This window comes from Macaca fascicularis, chromosome 14 (assembly GCF_037993035.2).
Source record: "Macaca fascicularis isolate 582-1 chromosome 14, T2T-MFA8v1.1".
Lineage (NCBI taxonomy): Eukaryota > Metazoa > Chordata > Mammalia > Primates > Cercopithecidae > Macaca > Macaca fascicularis.
Genome location: NC_088388.1, coordinates 75983392 through 76001945, shown reverse-complemented (window position 1 = coordinate 76001945; position 18554 = coordinate 75983392). Strand labels below are relative to the sequence as shown.

At 55.4% G+C, this 18554-nt stretch overlaps 1 protein-coding gene across 2 annotated transcripts in view; it reads right to left on the bottom strand.

Moving 5' to 3' along the window:
* CAPN5 (calpain 5) overlaps positions 1–18554 on the bottom strand; it is a 57420-nt gene that overhangs the window by 9031 nt on the left and 29835 nt on the right. For both annotated transcript variants that reach the window (XM_045371255.2, XM_005579153.4), the window contains exons 4-7: positions 4906–5114; positions 3244–3436; positions 1974–2167; positions 1268–1345 (exon numbers count right to left, since the gene is read on the bottom strand). In XM_045371255.2, coding sequence (XP_045227190.1) covers positions 1268–1345; positions 1974–2167; positions 3244–3436; positions 4906–5114 — 674 coding nt within the window. The remainder of the gene's footprint in view (positions 1–1267; positions 1346–1973; positions 2168–3243; positions 3437–4905; positions 5115–18554) is intronic.

The following is an 18554-nucleotide window of genomic DNA, read 5'->3' as shown; positions in this document are numbered from 1 at the left end:
CTAAAGACAAGTAGTTCTGCTGTGTTTTTATCTGCTGACCCCTGAGCAAGACTGGCAAAGTGGCCTGGGTGGCCTTCTGCGGCAGCTGACCTGACACCTGCAGAAGGGCTCCTCATTGGGTGCCAGGACCGCTGCCATCTGCCCCTGGTCTGCCTGGGGGCCCCGAAAGAATTCAGCACACACAGGATGCCTGTACCCCTCCAGGAAGGGGCTGAGTTTACGTATCAGGTTCTGCTGAGGGGTGACACTGAGCCTGGCCCACATTCAGGACTCATGCAGGCTGGATGAATGCAGGATGAACCCTTATTACTACTGGGGTTTTTCTTTTTGTTTTTGAAACAGGGTCTTGCTCTTTTGCTCAGGATGGAGTGCAGTGGTACGATCATGGCTCACTATAACCTCAACCTCCTGGGCTCAAGCAATCCTCCCACCTCAGCCTCCCGAGTAGCTGGGTCTACACAGGTACCTCATCACACCCAGCTAATTTTTCATTTTTGTAGAGATGGGGTCCCACTATGCTGCCCAGGCTGGTCTCAAACTCCTGGCCTCAAGCAGTCCTTCTACCTCGACCTCCCAAAGTGCTGGGATTATAGATATGAGCCACTGTACCCAGCCAATTACTGGGCTCTTTAAGCTGAGCTGCTGTCATCTTCCCAGCTCACCCATGTACCTACTTAGCTCCCCTCTCAAACCCAGCTGTGTTCTCTCACCTCTGTGCCACGTCTCCTTCCTTGCCCACCAAGGGCTACTTTATACCTCAAGTCTCAGCTTAGGAGCTAGCTCCTCTGGGAGCCTCTGCTACCTAATCTCAGAAATCAGGCTGCCAGAGGGCCCCTGGAGGCAGGCTGCAGGCAGGGCTTCCTGGAGAGGGACTGGGCATAGACCTAGTGCCCCTCGCTACACCACACCGCTGGTGCTGGACTGCGCTTCATACCTCCTTACCCTTGCTGGGGAGATCCTGGTGGGCCCACCTCTTAGACGACTCCCTGACCTGCATGCCAAGGGCTCAGTCTGGGTGCCACAGTGGATCCAGGACCCCTCAGTTTGGCAGAGGGGACTGTGGGGATCAAAGGGCCTGTTATTGCCTGAGTAATTTTACAGAGGAGGAAACAGGCTCTGAGACGGTGTGACTTGTCCATGGCCACACAGCAAGTTGATGATGAGGCATGCAGGAGAGGCCTGGCTCCTGACTCCCCACCTGGTGCTCCCCGCCAGGCCCGTGGGAAGCTTCCCCTCAGCCCCGGATGTCCAGGGCACACACACTCACCAGAACTCACCGTCGTCCTGCACCGTCACACCCATCTTCTCCCGCTCACTCTTGCTCACTTTCTGCCACTCCTCCGAGCTGGGGTGTGAGGGCCGGGGAGGAGAAAGGGAGCTGTCTAAGAGGCAGGCCCACCAGGATCTCTCTGGCAAAGGCGAGGAGGCCCGAGGGGCAGTCTTGCACCAGGCCTCCAGCGGCATGGTGTGGCCAGGGGCACTGGGGCCATGCCCAGCCCCTCTCCGGGAAGCCCTGCCTGCCTCCTCCCTCAAGGGACTGTGAGCTGCCACCATGCTGGGAGGTCTGGAAGCAAAGCTGCAGGCTGGGAGGAGGGGGGCGTGACCCCCAGTGAAGAAGGCTCCTTCACTTAGCACTTGGGCTCCACTCCCATCCTGGCTTCACCAGGGCCATGAGCCAAGCACAGAGGGGTCCCCCATTTGCTCAGGGCTGTGGCCTCCCTCCCTGCTCCCGTCCCTCACCTATTCACCAAGCTGGTCTCTACACCCGCTACGGGTCAGCTCACCTCCAGCCCCAGGTCTTTCTTGTGCTCAATCCATCACCCCATACACCCACTCCAAAGTAATTCATTCCTAGTGTCATCCTCCCCCAGATCCTTCAAGGCCCAGCCCTGGTGCCACCTCCTCCAAGAAGCCCATCCGTCCTTGTCCAAGCCCTCATGCCCTGTGCCTGCACCCCCATCCCCAGGCCTCACGTGTCACTCCAGGGCCCGTTCCACTCCCGCTCGCCCCAGGGGTTGCGTAGGCGGATCATGTCCAACTTCTCTGACTTGAAGAAGGCCAGTAGGCCGTGGCCCAGGCGCACCTTGCGCACATCAGTGACGGCATACGCATGGCCCTTTACCAGGCCGCACGCCAGGCGGGCCTCCATGTCAGCTGCTGTCACTGCCTGTGGAAGGACACAGTTGCTGAGAGAGGCAGGGCCACACTGGAACCCAGACCAGGGACTCAGGTGCTGGAGGGCCAGGAAGCCGCACGGAACCTACAGGATGGGACGGGAATTGCAGTCATGGGGCAGTGCTGTGTTCACAGACCTTTAACACCCCCAAGGGCAGCAGTCTCAGTAAAGGAAGGTACCCACAGTGGGTCAGCCCAGGGGAATGCTGGCACAAATGTGCACTGGCTCGGCTGTTGTTAAATATTCCAGGAACTGTTAAGCATTCAGGAACATTGCTTTGTTTTTTGTTTTTGAGACGGAGTTTCGCTCTTGTTGCCCAGGCTGGAGTGCAATGGCACGATCTCAGCTCACCACTACCTCTTTCTCCCGGGTTCAAGCGATTCTCCAGCCTCAGCCTCCCGAGTAGCTGGGATTACAGGCATGCACCACCACGCCCGGCTAATTTTGTATTTTTAGTAGAGATGGGGTTTCTCCATGTTGGTCAGGCTGGTCTCAAACTCAAACTCAAACTCTCAAATCTCAGGTAATCCGCCCACCTTGGCCTCCCAAAGTGCTGGGATTATAGGCACGAGCCACCGCACCCGCCAGGAATATTGTTAATAGTTGTTGCTAAACGTGGGCAGCTGGAAATCAGCCATGGTGGGAGTATTTACACCACAGTAATTAGCAAATGCTACAAATCAGGGCTTTTTACTTAGCTACAGAGGCAGTTTACCAGCACACCACAGGGTCCGCTAAACTTGGGTTCGAGCTTTGTTTTCCCTGGGCCTCAGCTTTCTCATCCAAAACATGAGCAATTAATCAAATCAGGACCACCCTCAGGTGCACAGACGTTCATAACTCAAGAGGATCAGAAAGAAGTTTTAGTTGAACAGTGCGGGAAAGGCTTTTCATAGCCTAGAGGGTCTGGGCAGGGGGTTGCACCTTCCAACTTCTCCCCTCCCCCACGAGGCTGAGGGTCTGGATACATAGGAACTGACCAGAGTGTGGGATGTCACAGTTGTCTCCCATCTCAGTCAGTGAGGGTGAAGGGGAGGGGCCGCCTCTGGGGCCTGCTGTGTTCTCACCTTGATGGAGGCACTGATGAGGCCGCCCCGGCTGTGCACTTTTAACATGCGCTCAAAGAGCTGGTTCCTCTTAGTCTCGTCGCTGGCAAAGTCACCCTCGGTCAGGTCAATGGGCTCAGAAACACCACCCGTGAAGTCCACCAGTGCGTCTGCTGTGTTGCCTCCATCCAGCGCCTGGTAGCAGCCTGCCAGCCTGGGAAGCAATGTGGAAACACTTCCCAGCTCATGCTCCCCAGCCAGGCTGCATCCTTCCCCTCTATGAGGGAGGCTTTTGAAACTCAGAGGGGTCAGACAACCTGTTACAGTCACACAGCAGGCCACGGTGGAGCTAACACTAAAACCCAGTTCTTAACACTCAGGCCAACATACAAGGCTTAAATTCCCCTAAGCCTTAGTGGCTCAATTTTGAAAAATCAGCTATCCCAAAAAAAAAAAAAAAAAAAGCAACTCTTTTCAAAAGTGCCAACAATGGTCGGGGTAAGGAAGGAGTCAGTGTTTAATGGGTATAGAGCTCCTGCTGGAATGATGAGAAGGTTCTGGGGATAGATAGTGGTGATGGCGCATGGCACTGTGATCATAATGAATGCCACTGAATTGTATGTTTCCACATGGTTAAAATGAGAAGCATTATGTTTTGTATATTTTACCACAATGAAACTGTGTTCTTCAAAAAAACAAAAGACAACCAAGGCCCCTGGGTCGGCTCCTCTGGAGCGGGGAATACAGGCCTGTATCCAGGCGGTGGAAACTCAGTGGCCACCAGGGGGCTGGCTTTCCTTTCTTAGGATTCAAAGTGGAAGCTGCCAATGTGTTTTCTTGGGTTTTTGATGTTGGGAGTTGTCTTTCTTTTTCCTGTCTCCCCCTTTCTCTTGTTCTCTGTCTGTCTCCCTCCTTGCCCCTGCCCCTACACACGCAGGTTTCCAGCAAGATTGACAAATGGGCCTAGTAGGAGGAACCAGGGAGTGGCTCCCCTAGAGCTGGCAAGGCTGGCCTCTGACCCCACTGCCCCTCCTCCCTCCTCCCTCCTGGCCTAGGCCTATCCCTGCCCCAAACGGCCTGGGCAGGCCACTCTTCCCCAGGGCTCCCCACTGCTCAGCAAAACTTCGCTTGTGCCCCTTCTATGCTGGGCTCTGTGCTGGGCACCAGGGACACAGAAGCAGAAGGCACGGAGCAGAAGGAGGGGTCAGCAAAGACAGAATGGACAGTCAGCCAGGCAGAGGTGGACAGTGGACAAGAGGGAGGCCCAGCAAGCGGGGAAGGCAGGCAAGCAGCCCACCCTGCACAACCAGGCCCAGCTCAGTTACCACTTCCCCAACCAAGGCCCCAGGCAGGGCGTGGCAGCATGAACCTTCGAGAATGGTCCTAAATGTGAGTGTTGCCTCTGCCCCCAGCTACCTACAGGATGTTGCCTGGGCCTCAGTCTTCTCCCTCTAAAATGGGAGTAACCAACATTCCTCTCCTTACAGGGCCCAGGCCTTCACCCCACCCAGTGCAGGCTTGGCTGACTATGCCCGCAGGCCTGGCGGTTGGGCCTGCTGCGTGCCTGCACCAGCCCCTCGCCTCTCTGTGCTTAAAGCCCTGGCTAAGGAAACACCATGAAGAGCCTATCCAGTGCCACCCCCGCCTGGACCTCCCCCCTGCCTGCTTGCTGCTGGCACCTACTTGGCATAGGCCTTCTCCACCAGGGCACACCAGAACTCATTGCGGGAGTTGGAGTGGCAGTAGATGAGCTGGTTGTTGACTGTGGGCAGCCGGTCATCGATGACCACGTCCACCCATTCCCCGAAGCGCCAGAAGTGGAAGTGGAAGATGCCCGCGTAGGCGTTGGGCTTTTCAGGGTCCCATTCCTGCTCTTTCCAGTCTGGGATGACCTGGGTGGGGGGAGTGGGGGAAAGGATGGGGGGACACAGTGAGGGGATGGCTGGCTTCCTGAGGAAACAGGGGTGCGAGCTTTCCGTGAATCAGAACGGAAAGGAATACTGGGTTCAGGTTCCGACTCTGCCACAAGCCTGCGTGAGACCCAAGTGAATCTTCCCCATCTCCGGGCTCAGGTTCCCATCTCCGCGGGGCGTGGAGGCTCCCTGGGCCTCCTTCCAGCTGTGTTGTTCTCAGAGTGTGTGAGCTTCCCTTTCTCATGCCTCCCTGCAACCTTCCCCGAGACTTCTGTCTACATCTACCACCAGCTCCTGCCTAGTGACCAGCGCCACCATCCACCCATCCAGCCCACCCCAATGCTGGCAGTCCCCCTTGCTGCAGCCCCACTGGCTACTTCGCTTTCCCTCCCTCCATCAAATCAGGCCAATCTGAGCACCTCCATCCTCCTGACATCCATCTCCTCCTCTCCATCCTACTGGCACTACCCTGGCCCAATTCCCCATCTCCCCGCCCAGGGACACTGTAACAGTGTCTGCAGTTACATCTACTCTCGCCCCACACAGACCAACCCAGTCCTGTCACTTCCCTAGAAAATAAGACCCAAACTCTCAATGCACTCCCCCAGCCTCATTTCTCTGCCTCCCCCATGGCAGCCCCCATCCCTGCTCACTGCTCCAGGTTCTTCTTCCTCCTCTTTACCCAGTAGACTTCCATTTTGTCCTTTAGTGTCCATCCTCCTCCTCCTCCAAGAAGCCCTTCCTGACTTTTGAGATTAGGCCAGGACCCCTATCTCAGTCTCATGGCCCTTGGCAGCTCTCATCTGAGATACTTACCTTTACCAAGTTATAATTAAGTAACTCTGTGACTTTGAGCTCAGTGTCTGATGTTATCACTGGAATGTCAGTTCTCTGGGGGCAGGGCCATATAGGTCTCGGTCACTGCTATGCACCCAGTACCTAGCCCAGGGCCTGGCCCAGAGAGTATGTTTAGTGAACATGCATTGACTGAATGAATGAATTCAGAGACATTGATGGGGGACACTGAGACACTGATTTTATTACTTATGAATCATCTGGGAAATGCCTGTGACTACGACGAATTATCTCCATCTAATTATCACGATAACCTCTGAGTAGATGACTATTATCCAGTCCTACTTCACAGATGACAATACTCTGGCCCAGACAGGGCATGTAACTCGTCCAGGGTCACACAGCTAGAAAATACACACATGCTTTGGAGGCAGACCAACCTTGGTTTGAAGCCAGGATTCAAACCCAGATCTGTCTGCCTCTGAAAAATGAGCTCCTTGGCACTGTGGACCACTCTGCACCCAGCCCCAGGCTGGACACTGACAACCAGGTGAGTCACATGGCCCCTCCCCTCAAGAGGGTCCCAGTCTGGTGAGAGAGGGAGGCACTCAGGCAAAGTGCTGAGGCTACACAGGGTGCAGGCGGGGCTATGTGGGAAAGGAGTGCCCCTGTCAAGTCAGGGTGCATGACCCCTGGCCCCGCTGGGCATGGGACCAAGTGGAGCTGAGCCCCATCGGGATCATAAGCAGCTCCTTCTAGAAGAAAACCACTCCAAGTATGGGGGGCACCCAGGCGGAGGAACCAGAGGTACACCAGGAGGCTGGCACTCACCTGAGTGTACAGACCTCAGCCAAAAGCTGCTCCCCACTGCACGCTCATTAAGGACACTTTTGTTTGCACATCTTTTACCATCAACAGGGATGTTGGCAAAGGGAAATGCTCCCTAATGGGACATGTGAGACCAAGAAAATGAAAATGCTAACTGCAGTGAGAGGTACTACTGCCCTAATGGAGCCCTGCTGGGTCCCAGGCACAAGGCCAGGCTGCTCACACTAGCACCCCTGAGCTTCACGACAGGCTTTTGAGGCGATACTACTGGAAGGTGCTGGCAGAAGGTTGACCTCAGGCACGAGTGAAGGAGGCAAGGTTCAAACCCAGGACTTCCCAACCTGGCCACTGTCTGGAACCCAGCAAGGGCTCAACACTGGCTGTTCCTTTCCTCCACCTCCTCACCCTGACTTTTCTGTCAACTCTGTGCCCTTTCTAAGTGAAAACACCCTGACTCCTGGCACTCTCCCCACTTTGCTTTCTGGACAGAGAGCTGTATCAAAAATAGGTCTCATGGGAGGCCAAGGCAGGTGGATCACTTGAGGCCAGTTCAATACCAGCCTGGCCAACATGGTAAAACTCTGTCTCTACTAAAAAAGAATACAAAAATTAGCTGGGCATGGTGGTGTGCGCCTGTAATCCCAGCCACTCAGGAGGCTGAGTCATGAGAATCACTTGAACCCGGGAGGCGGAGGTTGCAGTGAGCTGGGCAACAGAGCAAGACTCTGTCTCAAAAGAAAAAGGGCGGTTCCATACAGGGTGAGGGTTACCATTCCCACCGCACAAATGGGAAGGCTGAGGTCCAGAAAGACGCAAGATCTGCCCAAGCACACAGAGCGACAGGGAGTCCTAAGCTGAGAACGTGGGCCTGGCCCTCTGCCTTCACCCCCTCCTTCTGCTCCTGCCCTGTTCTGAATGCTCTGGACTGCATGGCTGGGAGGAAGAGCAGCCCTCGCAAGCTGCTGGGACCTCGGGAGGATCATTAGTCAAACTCGAAGCTTGGCTCTGAGCCCTCTGTGGCTCAAGAAGCTGCTAATGAGGCTCCAGGGCCTGGAGATCCAGAGTCTAGGATCCCCGAGGGCCTCCATTTCCCCTCCTGCTTCACCGCCCCTGCACTTGGCACGGGATGGGCCCCAAGCCAGCCTTCTCACCCCTCAACTGCTCTGCTGTCAGCCAGGATGCTGAGCAGGAGGGAGACTGTCCAGACAGGTGTGCTCCAAACCAAAAACCAAAAACCCTCCCACGCCATGCCGGAAATCAAGGAAGCCAGCAAAGACTCCTGGGGCCACGTCAAAGGATTCAGGAACCATCCTGAAGAGGTTCCTGCTGGCCAAAGATGAGCTAATTTGAGCGTCAACAAGGGCAAAAACAGCAATGGATTAAAACACATCAAGTATGTTCAAATTCATGAGATCAGAATGATACTTAAAAAAACAATTAGTCACTATCAGAGGAGGGTAGGGAATCAAGTCTTTTTTTATTGAAACTGGAAAATTACAGGAAATTTATCCTGTCTCTGTAGACAAACTGTACCACATGGTAACCAAATAGTAGATGGAGGGAAGTCTTGAACTGGAAAAGATTTCCAGCTCATAAATGAGAAAGGAATGATGATATTAGACCACCAGCATTTTACGACCACTGAAGAATGAATGAATTTAGGCGGTGGTCACTGATGGTTTCTAACATCACAAAAAAGAAAGATAACCAGCCATGATGTGCCCCCTGAATGAAGTATACAACATCTTTCATGATGCAGCTGTGACAAAAAAAGAAAAAAATTGCTCCTAGACCATATCAAGCTTCTAGAGCTAAGTCCCAGGTTACAGGAAATGCAGGGGACAGAGAACATGTTAAACACCACCATAAAGACACAGACAACAAAACCCACACCATGGGAAACCCCACAGGACAAATGGCCCCGTTTCTTTGATAGATAAATTACTAGGAAAAAATAAAAGATGAAAGAACAATCAACCAATTGCAGTTACGGACTTCTATTTGGATCTCACTCAAACAAATTGTAAAACCTATGCATATTTATAGCACAAATTAGAAATTAGAACAATTACTGGATATTTAATGATATTAAGGGATTATTTTAAAAGTTAGTATTATGTTTTTTTTATTTTTTATTTTTTGATTCCTTATCTTTCAGAGATGCATCCGGAAATATTTACGGATGAAATGAAATGCTGCCTGGGCAAAGTGCAGGTGTAGAGGAAATAAGTGTAGAGGAAATAAGACTAGCCATGGGCTGGCAAGTGTCAAAGTGAAGGGATGGATGCAAGGAGTCCATCAGGCTCTGCTCCCTACCCTCTCGCTGTCTACAGTAGAAATTCCCCATCACCACGGATACCAGCTACCTGGCCCAGCAGTCCTCGCTCTCACCCTCATCCCTCAAACACTCCCTCCTTCGGGTCCCATCTACCACAACCATCAAACACCCATGCCTCCCTTCTCCTGGCACCCCAGCATGGTTCTCTCTTCCCTGCCCACTGGGAGGAGCTCCTGGGGGACAGGGGCCAAGTCTGACTCATTCTCAGATCTCCAGCACCCAGCACAGGGCCTGGCCCAGCTCCAAAGCTGGCTGGAGTCTTCCTGGGAGGAAAATCCCCCGCACTGGTCACAGTGCAGCCCTGACCGGCTGGTGACCTGTACACACGACTTAATACCACATTACTCACTGCGGTGCACGGCAGTGACTTCACTTTCAACTGGGCCACCTCTGAGTCTCAGTCTCCTCATCTACCTACACAACCTCCAGGGCTGTTATGAGAACTAAAGGAGACAGCCTTGGAGCTCTTTCATAAACTGTAGAGAGCTGTGCACACATGAGGGGTCATCTGTGTTGGTATACACATGTGTGCCTTCACAGAACAGTCTGAAAACCTCAGGGCTGGGAGGGAGCTGAGATGACCTGGTCAACCTCCTTCCCAAGAGGAGAAAGGAGAAGCTCCCCACCACCTGCTGCGTGCCTATGAGGCTTTACTGACGTGGGCTGACCTGGCAGCAAGGCAAAGGACTGGTGGGATCTGCCACCTCCCTCATAACCCCCTGGGGTGTGATCCACCAATGGCCACCCACTGCAGAATGGGCCCAGAAACCTCAGGGTCCCACCCATGGGTGCACCACAGCATCCCTGGCTCCTGGATTGTCCCTAGAGACTCCCACCTAGACCAAAGTGGCTGCTCTCAAAGCCTCCCAGGGTAGTGGCACACAGGGCTCTGCCCAGCTGTGTGACAGAGAGAAGACGGGAGTCAGGAGCCCAGGGAGGGAAGCTGCTCAGGACCTGCCTGCAAGTGTGTGCGTGTGTGGAGGTGTGTGTGCGTGTGTGGAGGTGTGTGCGCGTGTGTGGAGGTGTGCGTGCGTGTGTGGAGGTGTGTGCGCATGTGTGGAAGTCTCTGTGCATGTGTGTGCGTGTGTGTGGAGGTGTATGTGCACGTGTGGAGGTGTGTGTGCGTGTGTGTGGAGGTGTGCACGCACGTGTGGAGGCGTGTGCGCGTGCGTGTGGAGGTGTGTGCGCATGTGTGGAAGTCTCTGTGCGTGTGTGTGTGCCCGTGTGGAGATGTGTGGAAGTCTCCGTGCGTGTGTGTGCGCCCGTGTGGAGGTGTGCACGCATGTGGAGGTGTGTGTGCACGTGTGTGTGGTGTGTGTGCGTGCGTGCGGAGGTGTGTGCGCGCGTGTGGTGTGTGCGTGTGCGGAGGTGTGCGCGCGCGTGCGGAGGTGTGTGCGTGTGTGCAGGTGTGTGGACGTGTGTGCAGGTGTGCGCACGTGTTGAAATGGGTGCATGTGTGTGGTGGGCACCCCCTGCCTTCTCGGGAGAGCAGAGCCCTGCTGCTCTCCACCAGAGACCAGGGTATTGATGCACCAGAGTGGCCACGGCGGGTCCTGTTCATGGGGCGGCTGAGACAGGGCCGGGATCCCCAGCTTTGGAGCAGCCCCCCCTCCCCTGGGCCTCCGGCTCCCCAGCAATCATGTGAAGGCTAATGGTCTCTGCTGGGCCGCTCCGAGGTGGTGATGGCGACGGAGGGGGACACACTCCCCCATGGCCGCTCTCTCAGACCACAGAGCCAGGCCAGGTTCCTGCCCACGCCTCCGCCCCGCGCCTGCTGCCATCGGCACTGGCCTGTGATGCCTCAGGCAACTCACTTCAGCTCTCCACAGGTTCTCCTGTACCCCCACCCCCGGGATAACTGAGAGGGGAGACCCTGTGTCTATGGTGATGGGGCAGTAACCATGGGCAAACTCAGGGAGGGAAGGTGACCGTGTGCGGGCTCCAGGAAGCTCAAGCACTTTGTGGACATTTGCCCATTTCACCCTCACAACAGCCTCAAGGGAGGTGCCATTGCTGGCCCCAACTCACAGATGAGGAACAAGCTCAGAGGTTGCCCAGGGCCATCCAGTTGGCAGGGTGGGGCGGGCTAGGTCGCTCACCGCACTCGCTGCCTCTCTGGGCACAGAGCTCAGGGAAAGGCAGGTCTCTTTCCCTGTAGTTTCTCGTGATTTCCAGGGAAAATGGGTTATTTGCCATTCCTGCACTCTGGGGATAGAGCCAGGCCTCTACTGCTGTCCTGAGGCTGGATTCCTCTGTCTCGGGCACCTCCAGGAGTGGCTGGAAGGCAAGTTTGGGGAGGGGATGTCAGGGAAGCAGAGACCCCTGAGAGACGGGCGGGGGTTTGGGTGCGGGGCTGGGGAAGGGTTCTGCGCATGCTGTGAGGGGTGTGTGAAAGGGAAACCAGGGGGCAGCAGCTACTCCGAGGTGGGCATGAAAGGGGCTGTGAGACCCAGGAGAGTGGTGGGGTTGGATTTTGAAGCAGGGCTCATTCCGAAACAAAACCACCGGTGAGGCCCCCAAGGCAGGGCTTGACTTGGTCTCCAGAAAAGAAGGCAGCCCAGTCTGAGCCTGGGTTCTCAGGTGGGTGGGGCCCATCTCCCCAGTTCATCCCAGGGGCCAGTGTCATGGGGCCAAAAGTCCACAGGCCCAGAGCCTGGCCCGCCCACACCTGCTTCCAGCCCCTCCATGCCCTCTGTGACCTGGGCAGGCCTCCTCCTCTGGGCCTCAGTTGTCTCTGTCCAAAAATGAGTGAGTTTGAGAGTGGTGATGAGGGAACAGAGCTGTGAGGAAGGATCAAGTGGGGCACTAAAGTCACGTGGCCTTGGGGTTACATCTTTCCCATGTCAGTCTAGCCCGGCAGTTTGACAATTCCCAGAGGGTGGGGCTGGAAGGGCCATCACAGAACCAAGCTGTTCACTCTGGAAGGTCTGAGGCTGGGAGGGGGTTGGGAGCTGCCTGAGAACACACAGCTCATCCATGACAGAGGCCAGACTAAACCCAGGCATGGGTCTGACCTCACCCCACCCCTCACAACTCTGCCCTTCCGTCCACACCCTGCCCAGTGGCCCTGCAAGGCAGGGAGACTCGAGATTGCACCTGGTTTGGTACCTTCCTACCCCAAACCCTCGGCAGCGCCCAGATGGCACCTCCCTCAGCACAGCTCTCTGCACACCCCACATGGAGGCAGCTCTGGGGCTACCAGAGAAACAGTCAGGGCTGGAGGCTCCTGGCCAGCCTCAGGAGATTCAGTGAAGCCCTGATTATTCCAGGCTTTCTCCTTGGAAGCTGGCAGGGGCTGGGGGAGTGTGGGAAATGGCCAGGGAGCAGGTGCTCGAGGCTGTGAGGGCTTGTGAAGGGGATGGGGGCTGATGGCGAGAGAATGCACACCACCAAGGCCAGGGCACAGGCTTTATTGGGGACCTGCAGCGGGTACAGCAGAGGCACTTAGGCCCGGGGACAGATTGGCTGGGGAGATAGGCAGTCGGGACTAAGAGGGTCCCCAGAGCTGCAGGGAGAGCTCAAGCAAAGAGGCAGAAGGGCAGGGCCACTATGCATGGGCCTGGCCTCCCGGCGTGCTCAGCAGAGCAGGCGACGGCCGGGACTTCTTCAAGCCTGTCCCAGAACGGGCCCCAGAGCTGAGTCAGAATGGACCAGCGCTCAGCCCGCAGCCACTGTCTCACTGTCCCACCCACAGAATCTCAGCTGCAGCATGCTGCCCCAGCCTGCACACCTCCGAGGTGGGGCTCATCCTCCCGGCAGCCCCAGCCTTGGGGGACGGCCCTGACTCTCTGGCCCTCAGTGCATCTGTTCTAGAGCCGCAAGTTCCTTGACAGCTCTGCTTCATGAGGGGAAATGTCTTGGATGCATCTCTGACTGGCTGAGGACAAAACACAGGACTGGCCTTAAGTCAGGGTGCTGGGGACAGTGGCTTAGCTGTACTTGGCTGATGTTAGGTGCAGGTCAGGCACTCCCCCAAAAGGGGGGCTCTTTGGGACTGTGCAATGTGAAGGGGAATGAGGCTCGGAGCCAGAACTGAATCTGATGAAAATTGTGCCTCAGTTTCCCCATCTGTTTGGTGAGTGAGTTGCACCCAATGACCTCAGAGGTTAGCATTCTGCCGTCACACCACTGCCGCCTGCAGCCCACTTGGGACCATCAGCCATCGTAACTGCCCACCACGCCTTCACCCTGCGCCCCTCAGCTGCACTGAAGAAGCCCAATAAATGCCAACAGATGCTACCTCAGGACGAAGCACTTGCCTTCCCTGACCTGCAAGCTCAAATGAGCCTGACTCCCCAGCAGGGGATACTTGAGGCCCTGGAGAATCCACTCTCTCCAGCTCCAACTTCCCCTAAGGCAAAGGGAACCCCCTTTACTAATCTGCTCCCTGTTTCACTGTCTGAACTGCAGTCTCCTAGCTCAGGAAGCCCCCAGGCCAAGGTCATCAGGACCAGGCCCCTGTTAAGAGCCATCCTTGAACCAGCAACAATGACGAACAGATAATCTAAAATTGCACTTGTTCCTAGGGCAAGAATAGACCTCTAGAATACATCCATATGAATACAGCACATTCTCTCTCATGGATATGTGTATGTAGAGACAGATCTCTGTGTAACCTCCCTCTTCACTTCTCCACCCTGAAGTCAGGTCCAGAAGAGCCACAGCTGGGCCTCCACAGCCTCCAGGGCACCAGCCACTCTCCACTGCCCAAATCCGCCCCTGCAGCAACCCTGCCCCACATCCTGAGGGCTGCCAAGGTGTTGTGGGACCAGCAGCCCAGACACAGACTCCGGCAAAGGGCACCGAGGCCAGGGAACAGTGAGTGCCGGCTTGCTGGACTCCCCGTGGAGACTGCCCCATCACCTCCGTCTCCCCAACTCTGGAGGAAGTGGATGCTGGGTTTTTCAGTCTTCGTCTCTGTGTCTGTCTTGGTCTTTCTCAGTCTCTCTCTCCCACAATGAAGCAGAGAGAAGGCAGATGGCCCCAGCCTCCCTGTCCATGCACACTGGCCCCGAGTAGGCCTCTATTGTCTAGAGCAATGCGGCGGCCAGTCCAGCTTATGGAGCCTTGGAATCTTCCTCCTGTGAGCCGGAGTGCTGGCACCAGGGAGAAGCAGAGGAGGAAGGGCGTGGGACTCAGGGGGCTTCTGGGCAAGCCCAAGACAGGCTGAACAGTGAGAAGAATGGCCCCAAAAGTATAGGGGGGAAGATGGCAGGGGCAGGGGAGAGCACAGGTGGGCGAGAGGAGGGCAGCAGGCGCAGATGCCATCAGAGCTGGTTAAAAACCACGGAGGCCTTGAGGTTAGTGGGTTCCACACCCTCGCCAAAGGTGATGAGGAAGTACATAACCTTGCGGATCTTGGCCAGGTCCGACAGGCGCTCCCCAAACTCCAGGGCGTCGGCCTCGTTCCAATCCATGGCATCCGAGTCCTCCTTGCGCCAGAAGATGGCAGTGGGGTCCAGCAGCTGGCGCGTCATGAGGTTGGTGAGGTCAGGCGTCCAATTCTGCGAGGTGCCTGTGATGGTGACCTTGCCTGGCTTGTCCAGCACGACATGCCAGCGCTCGAACTGTAGTCGCTGCTGCTGGGTGAAGTCGAGGCGGTACACGGACTCCACTGGCCGCAGCAGCTTCTCCCCATCCTGGCGCTTCTCCCCGCGCTGCTTCAGGCTCTCCACGCGTAGCCGCATCTGCCTGGTCAGGTCATGGTCCAGGACCAGTGGCATGTCCAGTTGTGGCTGCTGCGGCCTGTCCTCCGCCATGGCCCAAGTGCTGCTGCCACCAATACCAAGGACCCAAGTGGGCTGGAGCCTGGAGCCGTGGAGAGAAGAGGCCACCAAAGGGGTGCCCCGCCTACCTTCTGCCCTCCCCTCTTCCCCTCCCTTTGTCACTGGCCCTTCCCAGCCCCACCCAGTTCTCAAAATGGGGTGTGTGTGAGGGGTGGGAGTCCCCATCTGCCTCCACTCCAGTCCCCACAGAAGCGATAATGCAGGCCCTGCAGGCAGGCGGAGGGTGGCAGGCTCCTTGGGGACCAGGTCGCTGATGTCAATTGCTGTGGCAACAGCCCTGACTACTAGGGCCGGGCTGGGCGCTGGCTTGTTTGTGAAGATGCGAGCACTTCGTAAGTCAGTGATGGGGAGGGCGGTGGGGAGCAATCCTCACTGGAGGTACACAGGAGAGGACGAAAGACCCGCAGGACCAGGTGGAGAGGCCAGGACCAGAGAGGGCTCAGTGACTGGAGATCTGTAGTCACCTAAGCCAAACCTTGGAGTCACCCCGACACCCGCCTCCCCCTCACTCTTCTACACCAATCACCAAAGTCTGTCGATTCTGCTTCCCAAACACCCTGGGACCGTTCCCCTCCAGTCCCACTGCCAGGATCTCAGCCCAGCTACCACATCTCACCCAGACCCGTAGTTCTCGAGACTTGAGTGAGCATCAGACTCACCCTCAGGACTTAACACACAGATTGCTGCACCCCCTCCCAGAACTCCTGGTTTATCAGGGCTCTGTGGGCCTGAGAATCTGCATTCCTAACCACCTCCCAGGCGACATGCTGCTGGGCCAGGGACTGCGCCTTGAGCATTACTGACCCGGGTGACACTGGCGGCTGGCTGTGCCACAGCCCTGCACCATGGCCACCACAGGACCAGGCTTCACTTCTACCCAAATCCCACCACTTACTCCACCTGAATTAATCCTCAGTTTCCTGCAGGAGACTTGCGGCAGAGGAAGAATCTGGCAAATGTTTATATCCCCAGGGCCCAGGGCAGAACCAGGAGCTCAGCCTTTATACTGGGGAAAAGAAAGAACTGGAATGTATGAGTGGAGCTGCAGTTGCGGAGAGGGTGGGGATGGGAGTTGGAGAGTGGCCGTCGCCACAACATGCCACACACAGAAAAGAGGACAGAGTCAAGGCCAAGGTGTAACAACGGAAAACAATCTGAAGGGTCTAGACCACAAGCACGCTCAATTGTGAGACGGTGGCTAATCAATCAGTGGGATCCTGGGCTACCTGAACAGCAGAGGGGCACCAAGGCAGACAGAACACCTGGTCCTGTTAAAACCACACTGCAAGCCCTGGGTCAGCTCTGCAGGTCATTGGCAGCAATTCCCCCAAGGGTATTTGAGAGAGCCATACAGCTAGAAGTACAACTGCCTGATCCTCACAGAACCTTTTGCTTTGTAGCTGGAGGGGCAGGGGAGAGGGGAACAACTTGGCTAAGGAACTACCATGGGAGGCGTGCCTTTCCTCCATATCGGGGAGCTGTTTCCATCCTTTCCAGCACCACATTCTGCTTTTTATTTGTTGAATTGCTCAGTTTTTGCCTGTGACACACCTGTCCCGAGAGGGTAGGAAGTGTGTCTTGTCATCACTCTAGGCCAGCACCCAGAACAGGGCCTGCCACACAAAAGGCCTCAGAAATGCTTCTTGAACGAACGGATGAACGAACAAATGAGTCAATGAATGAACGAAAGAACGAATGAATGAATGGATAAACAAAAGAACGAATGAAAGAATGAATGAATGAATGGATGAATGAATGAAAGAACGAATGAATGAACAGATGAACGGATGGATGAATGAATGAACGGATGAATGAACGAATGAATAAATGAATGGATGAATGACTACATGAATGATGAATGAACGAATGAATGAATGAATGAATGGATTAACGGATGAATGAACAGATGAATGAACGAATGAATGAACACATGAATGAACGCATGAATGAATGAATGAACAGATGAACGAAATGAATGAATGAACGGATGAATGGATGACACTGACAAGGGACAGGTGATGTGATGGACCATGGGGCCCAAGCCCAAGGCCAAGAGGAAGGTGGACAGGTGGGGAGACAGTACACAGGTACTGGCCAGGGCCAAAATGAAGAGTAGCGGCAGGTGAGTGTCAGGGTTGGAAGTGAGCAAGATGGCTGGAAGGTGAGGTCAGAGAGACCGGGCCTTTGGCTGAAGACCTCCAGGGAGAGCAGTCCTGGGCCCAGGCTGTGGCATGGCAGCAAGTGACCGAGGTGGCTGAAGGTGAAGGCTGATGGAGAGGAGATGAAGAACTAAGACAAGGGTAAAAGGGCAAAGTGAGAGGGCGGACACAGTAAAGCCTGGGACACAACAGTTCTCGGGGTAGAATGGGCTGGGAAATGGGAGGAGCCAAGCCCTTTGTGCCCAGGTGACTGGCCAGGGCAGCTGGCTGATGGGGACAGCAACACAGTGGGCTGAGGTTGGGAGCCCAGTGAAGAAGCCAAGTGCTTGTATGGAGACGCCATGGTCCAGAAGCAGCACTGGGGAAGGAAGATCCCCTATTTCTGGATCCTGAGGGATGGGGTAAGGAGGGTGTGATCAGCTTCTACTGATGAGGATTTAGGGGCACAAGACCCCTGGGGAGGGCCTGAGTAGAGTGGCACCGAGCTTCAGGAGGCTGAAGGTGGAGGACGGTTGTGACGGGAGCTTGAGTCTTACAGATTGGGCAGGAGGGAGGAGCGGTGGGAGTCAAGGGAAGGCCTGGGGAGAAAGGGATGGAAAAGGGAGGGGAGCAGGCAGATGGGGTGGACTGAGGCTTGTGGGCAAAGGAGCAGGCAGGATGCAGGAGGCTGCATCTGGGGGCTGGGGCCACTGATGTCCACAGACCTCTGGGCAGCCATCAGACACCTTGGGAGGACCCACCCAAGGCCGGATGTAGCAATGAATACAGAGGAGAAAAGCAAGCTCTAAACTTGCAGATGTAATTGCAAAAATGCATACGAGAAAACAAAACAAGGCTGGGCACAGTAGCTCACACCTGTAATCCTAGCACTTTGGGAGGCCGAGGCGGGTGGATCACCTGAGGTCAAGAGTTTGAGACCAGCCTGGCAAACATGGTGAAACCCCATCTCTACTAAAAATACAAAAATTAGCCAGGTATGGTGGTGGGCACCTGTAATCCCAGCTACTCGGGAGGCTGAGGCAGGAGAATTGCTTGAACCAGGGAGGCGGAGGTTGCAGTGAGCCGTGATTGCACCACTGCACTCCAGCCCGGGCGACAAGAGCGAAACTCCAACTCAAAAAAAAAAACAAAACAAGCAAAATCCTCTTTAACACCAAGTGGAAAAAACACTAGAAGGAAACATAGAAAACCCTTAACACTGATTGTGTCTGACAAATTAAAACCTTAAGTGACTTTGTACATCCTTGTACTTTTTCAAGCCTTCCGTCCCCAGGACCTACTACGGTTCTCAGGGCACAGCTGGTGCTCCATCCATGTGTGCTAAGGGAACTGCTTGGTAACTAAAGAGCAGGAACTGCTAATATAACCGGGTCAGGGACAGAGTGGGAGGCATTTTTAAATGCTCTCACTGGCCTCTCTCAGGCCCCACCCAGGGTTGCTCACCCCAGCACTCTTTCCTAGAGACAATCAGGCATTCGACTGGGACTCTGGTCACTTCCGTGCTTTTTTTTTT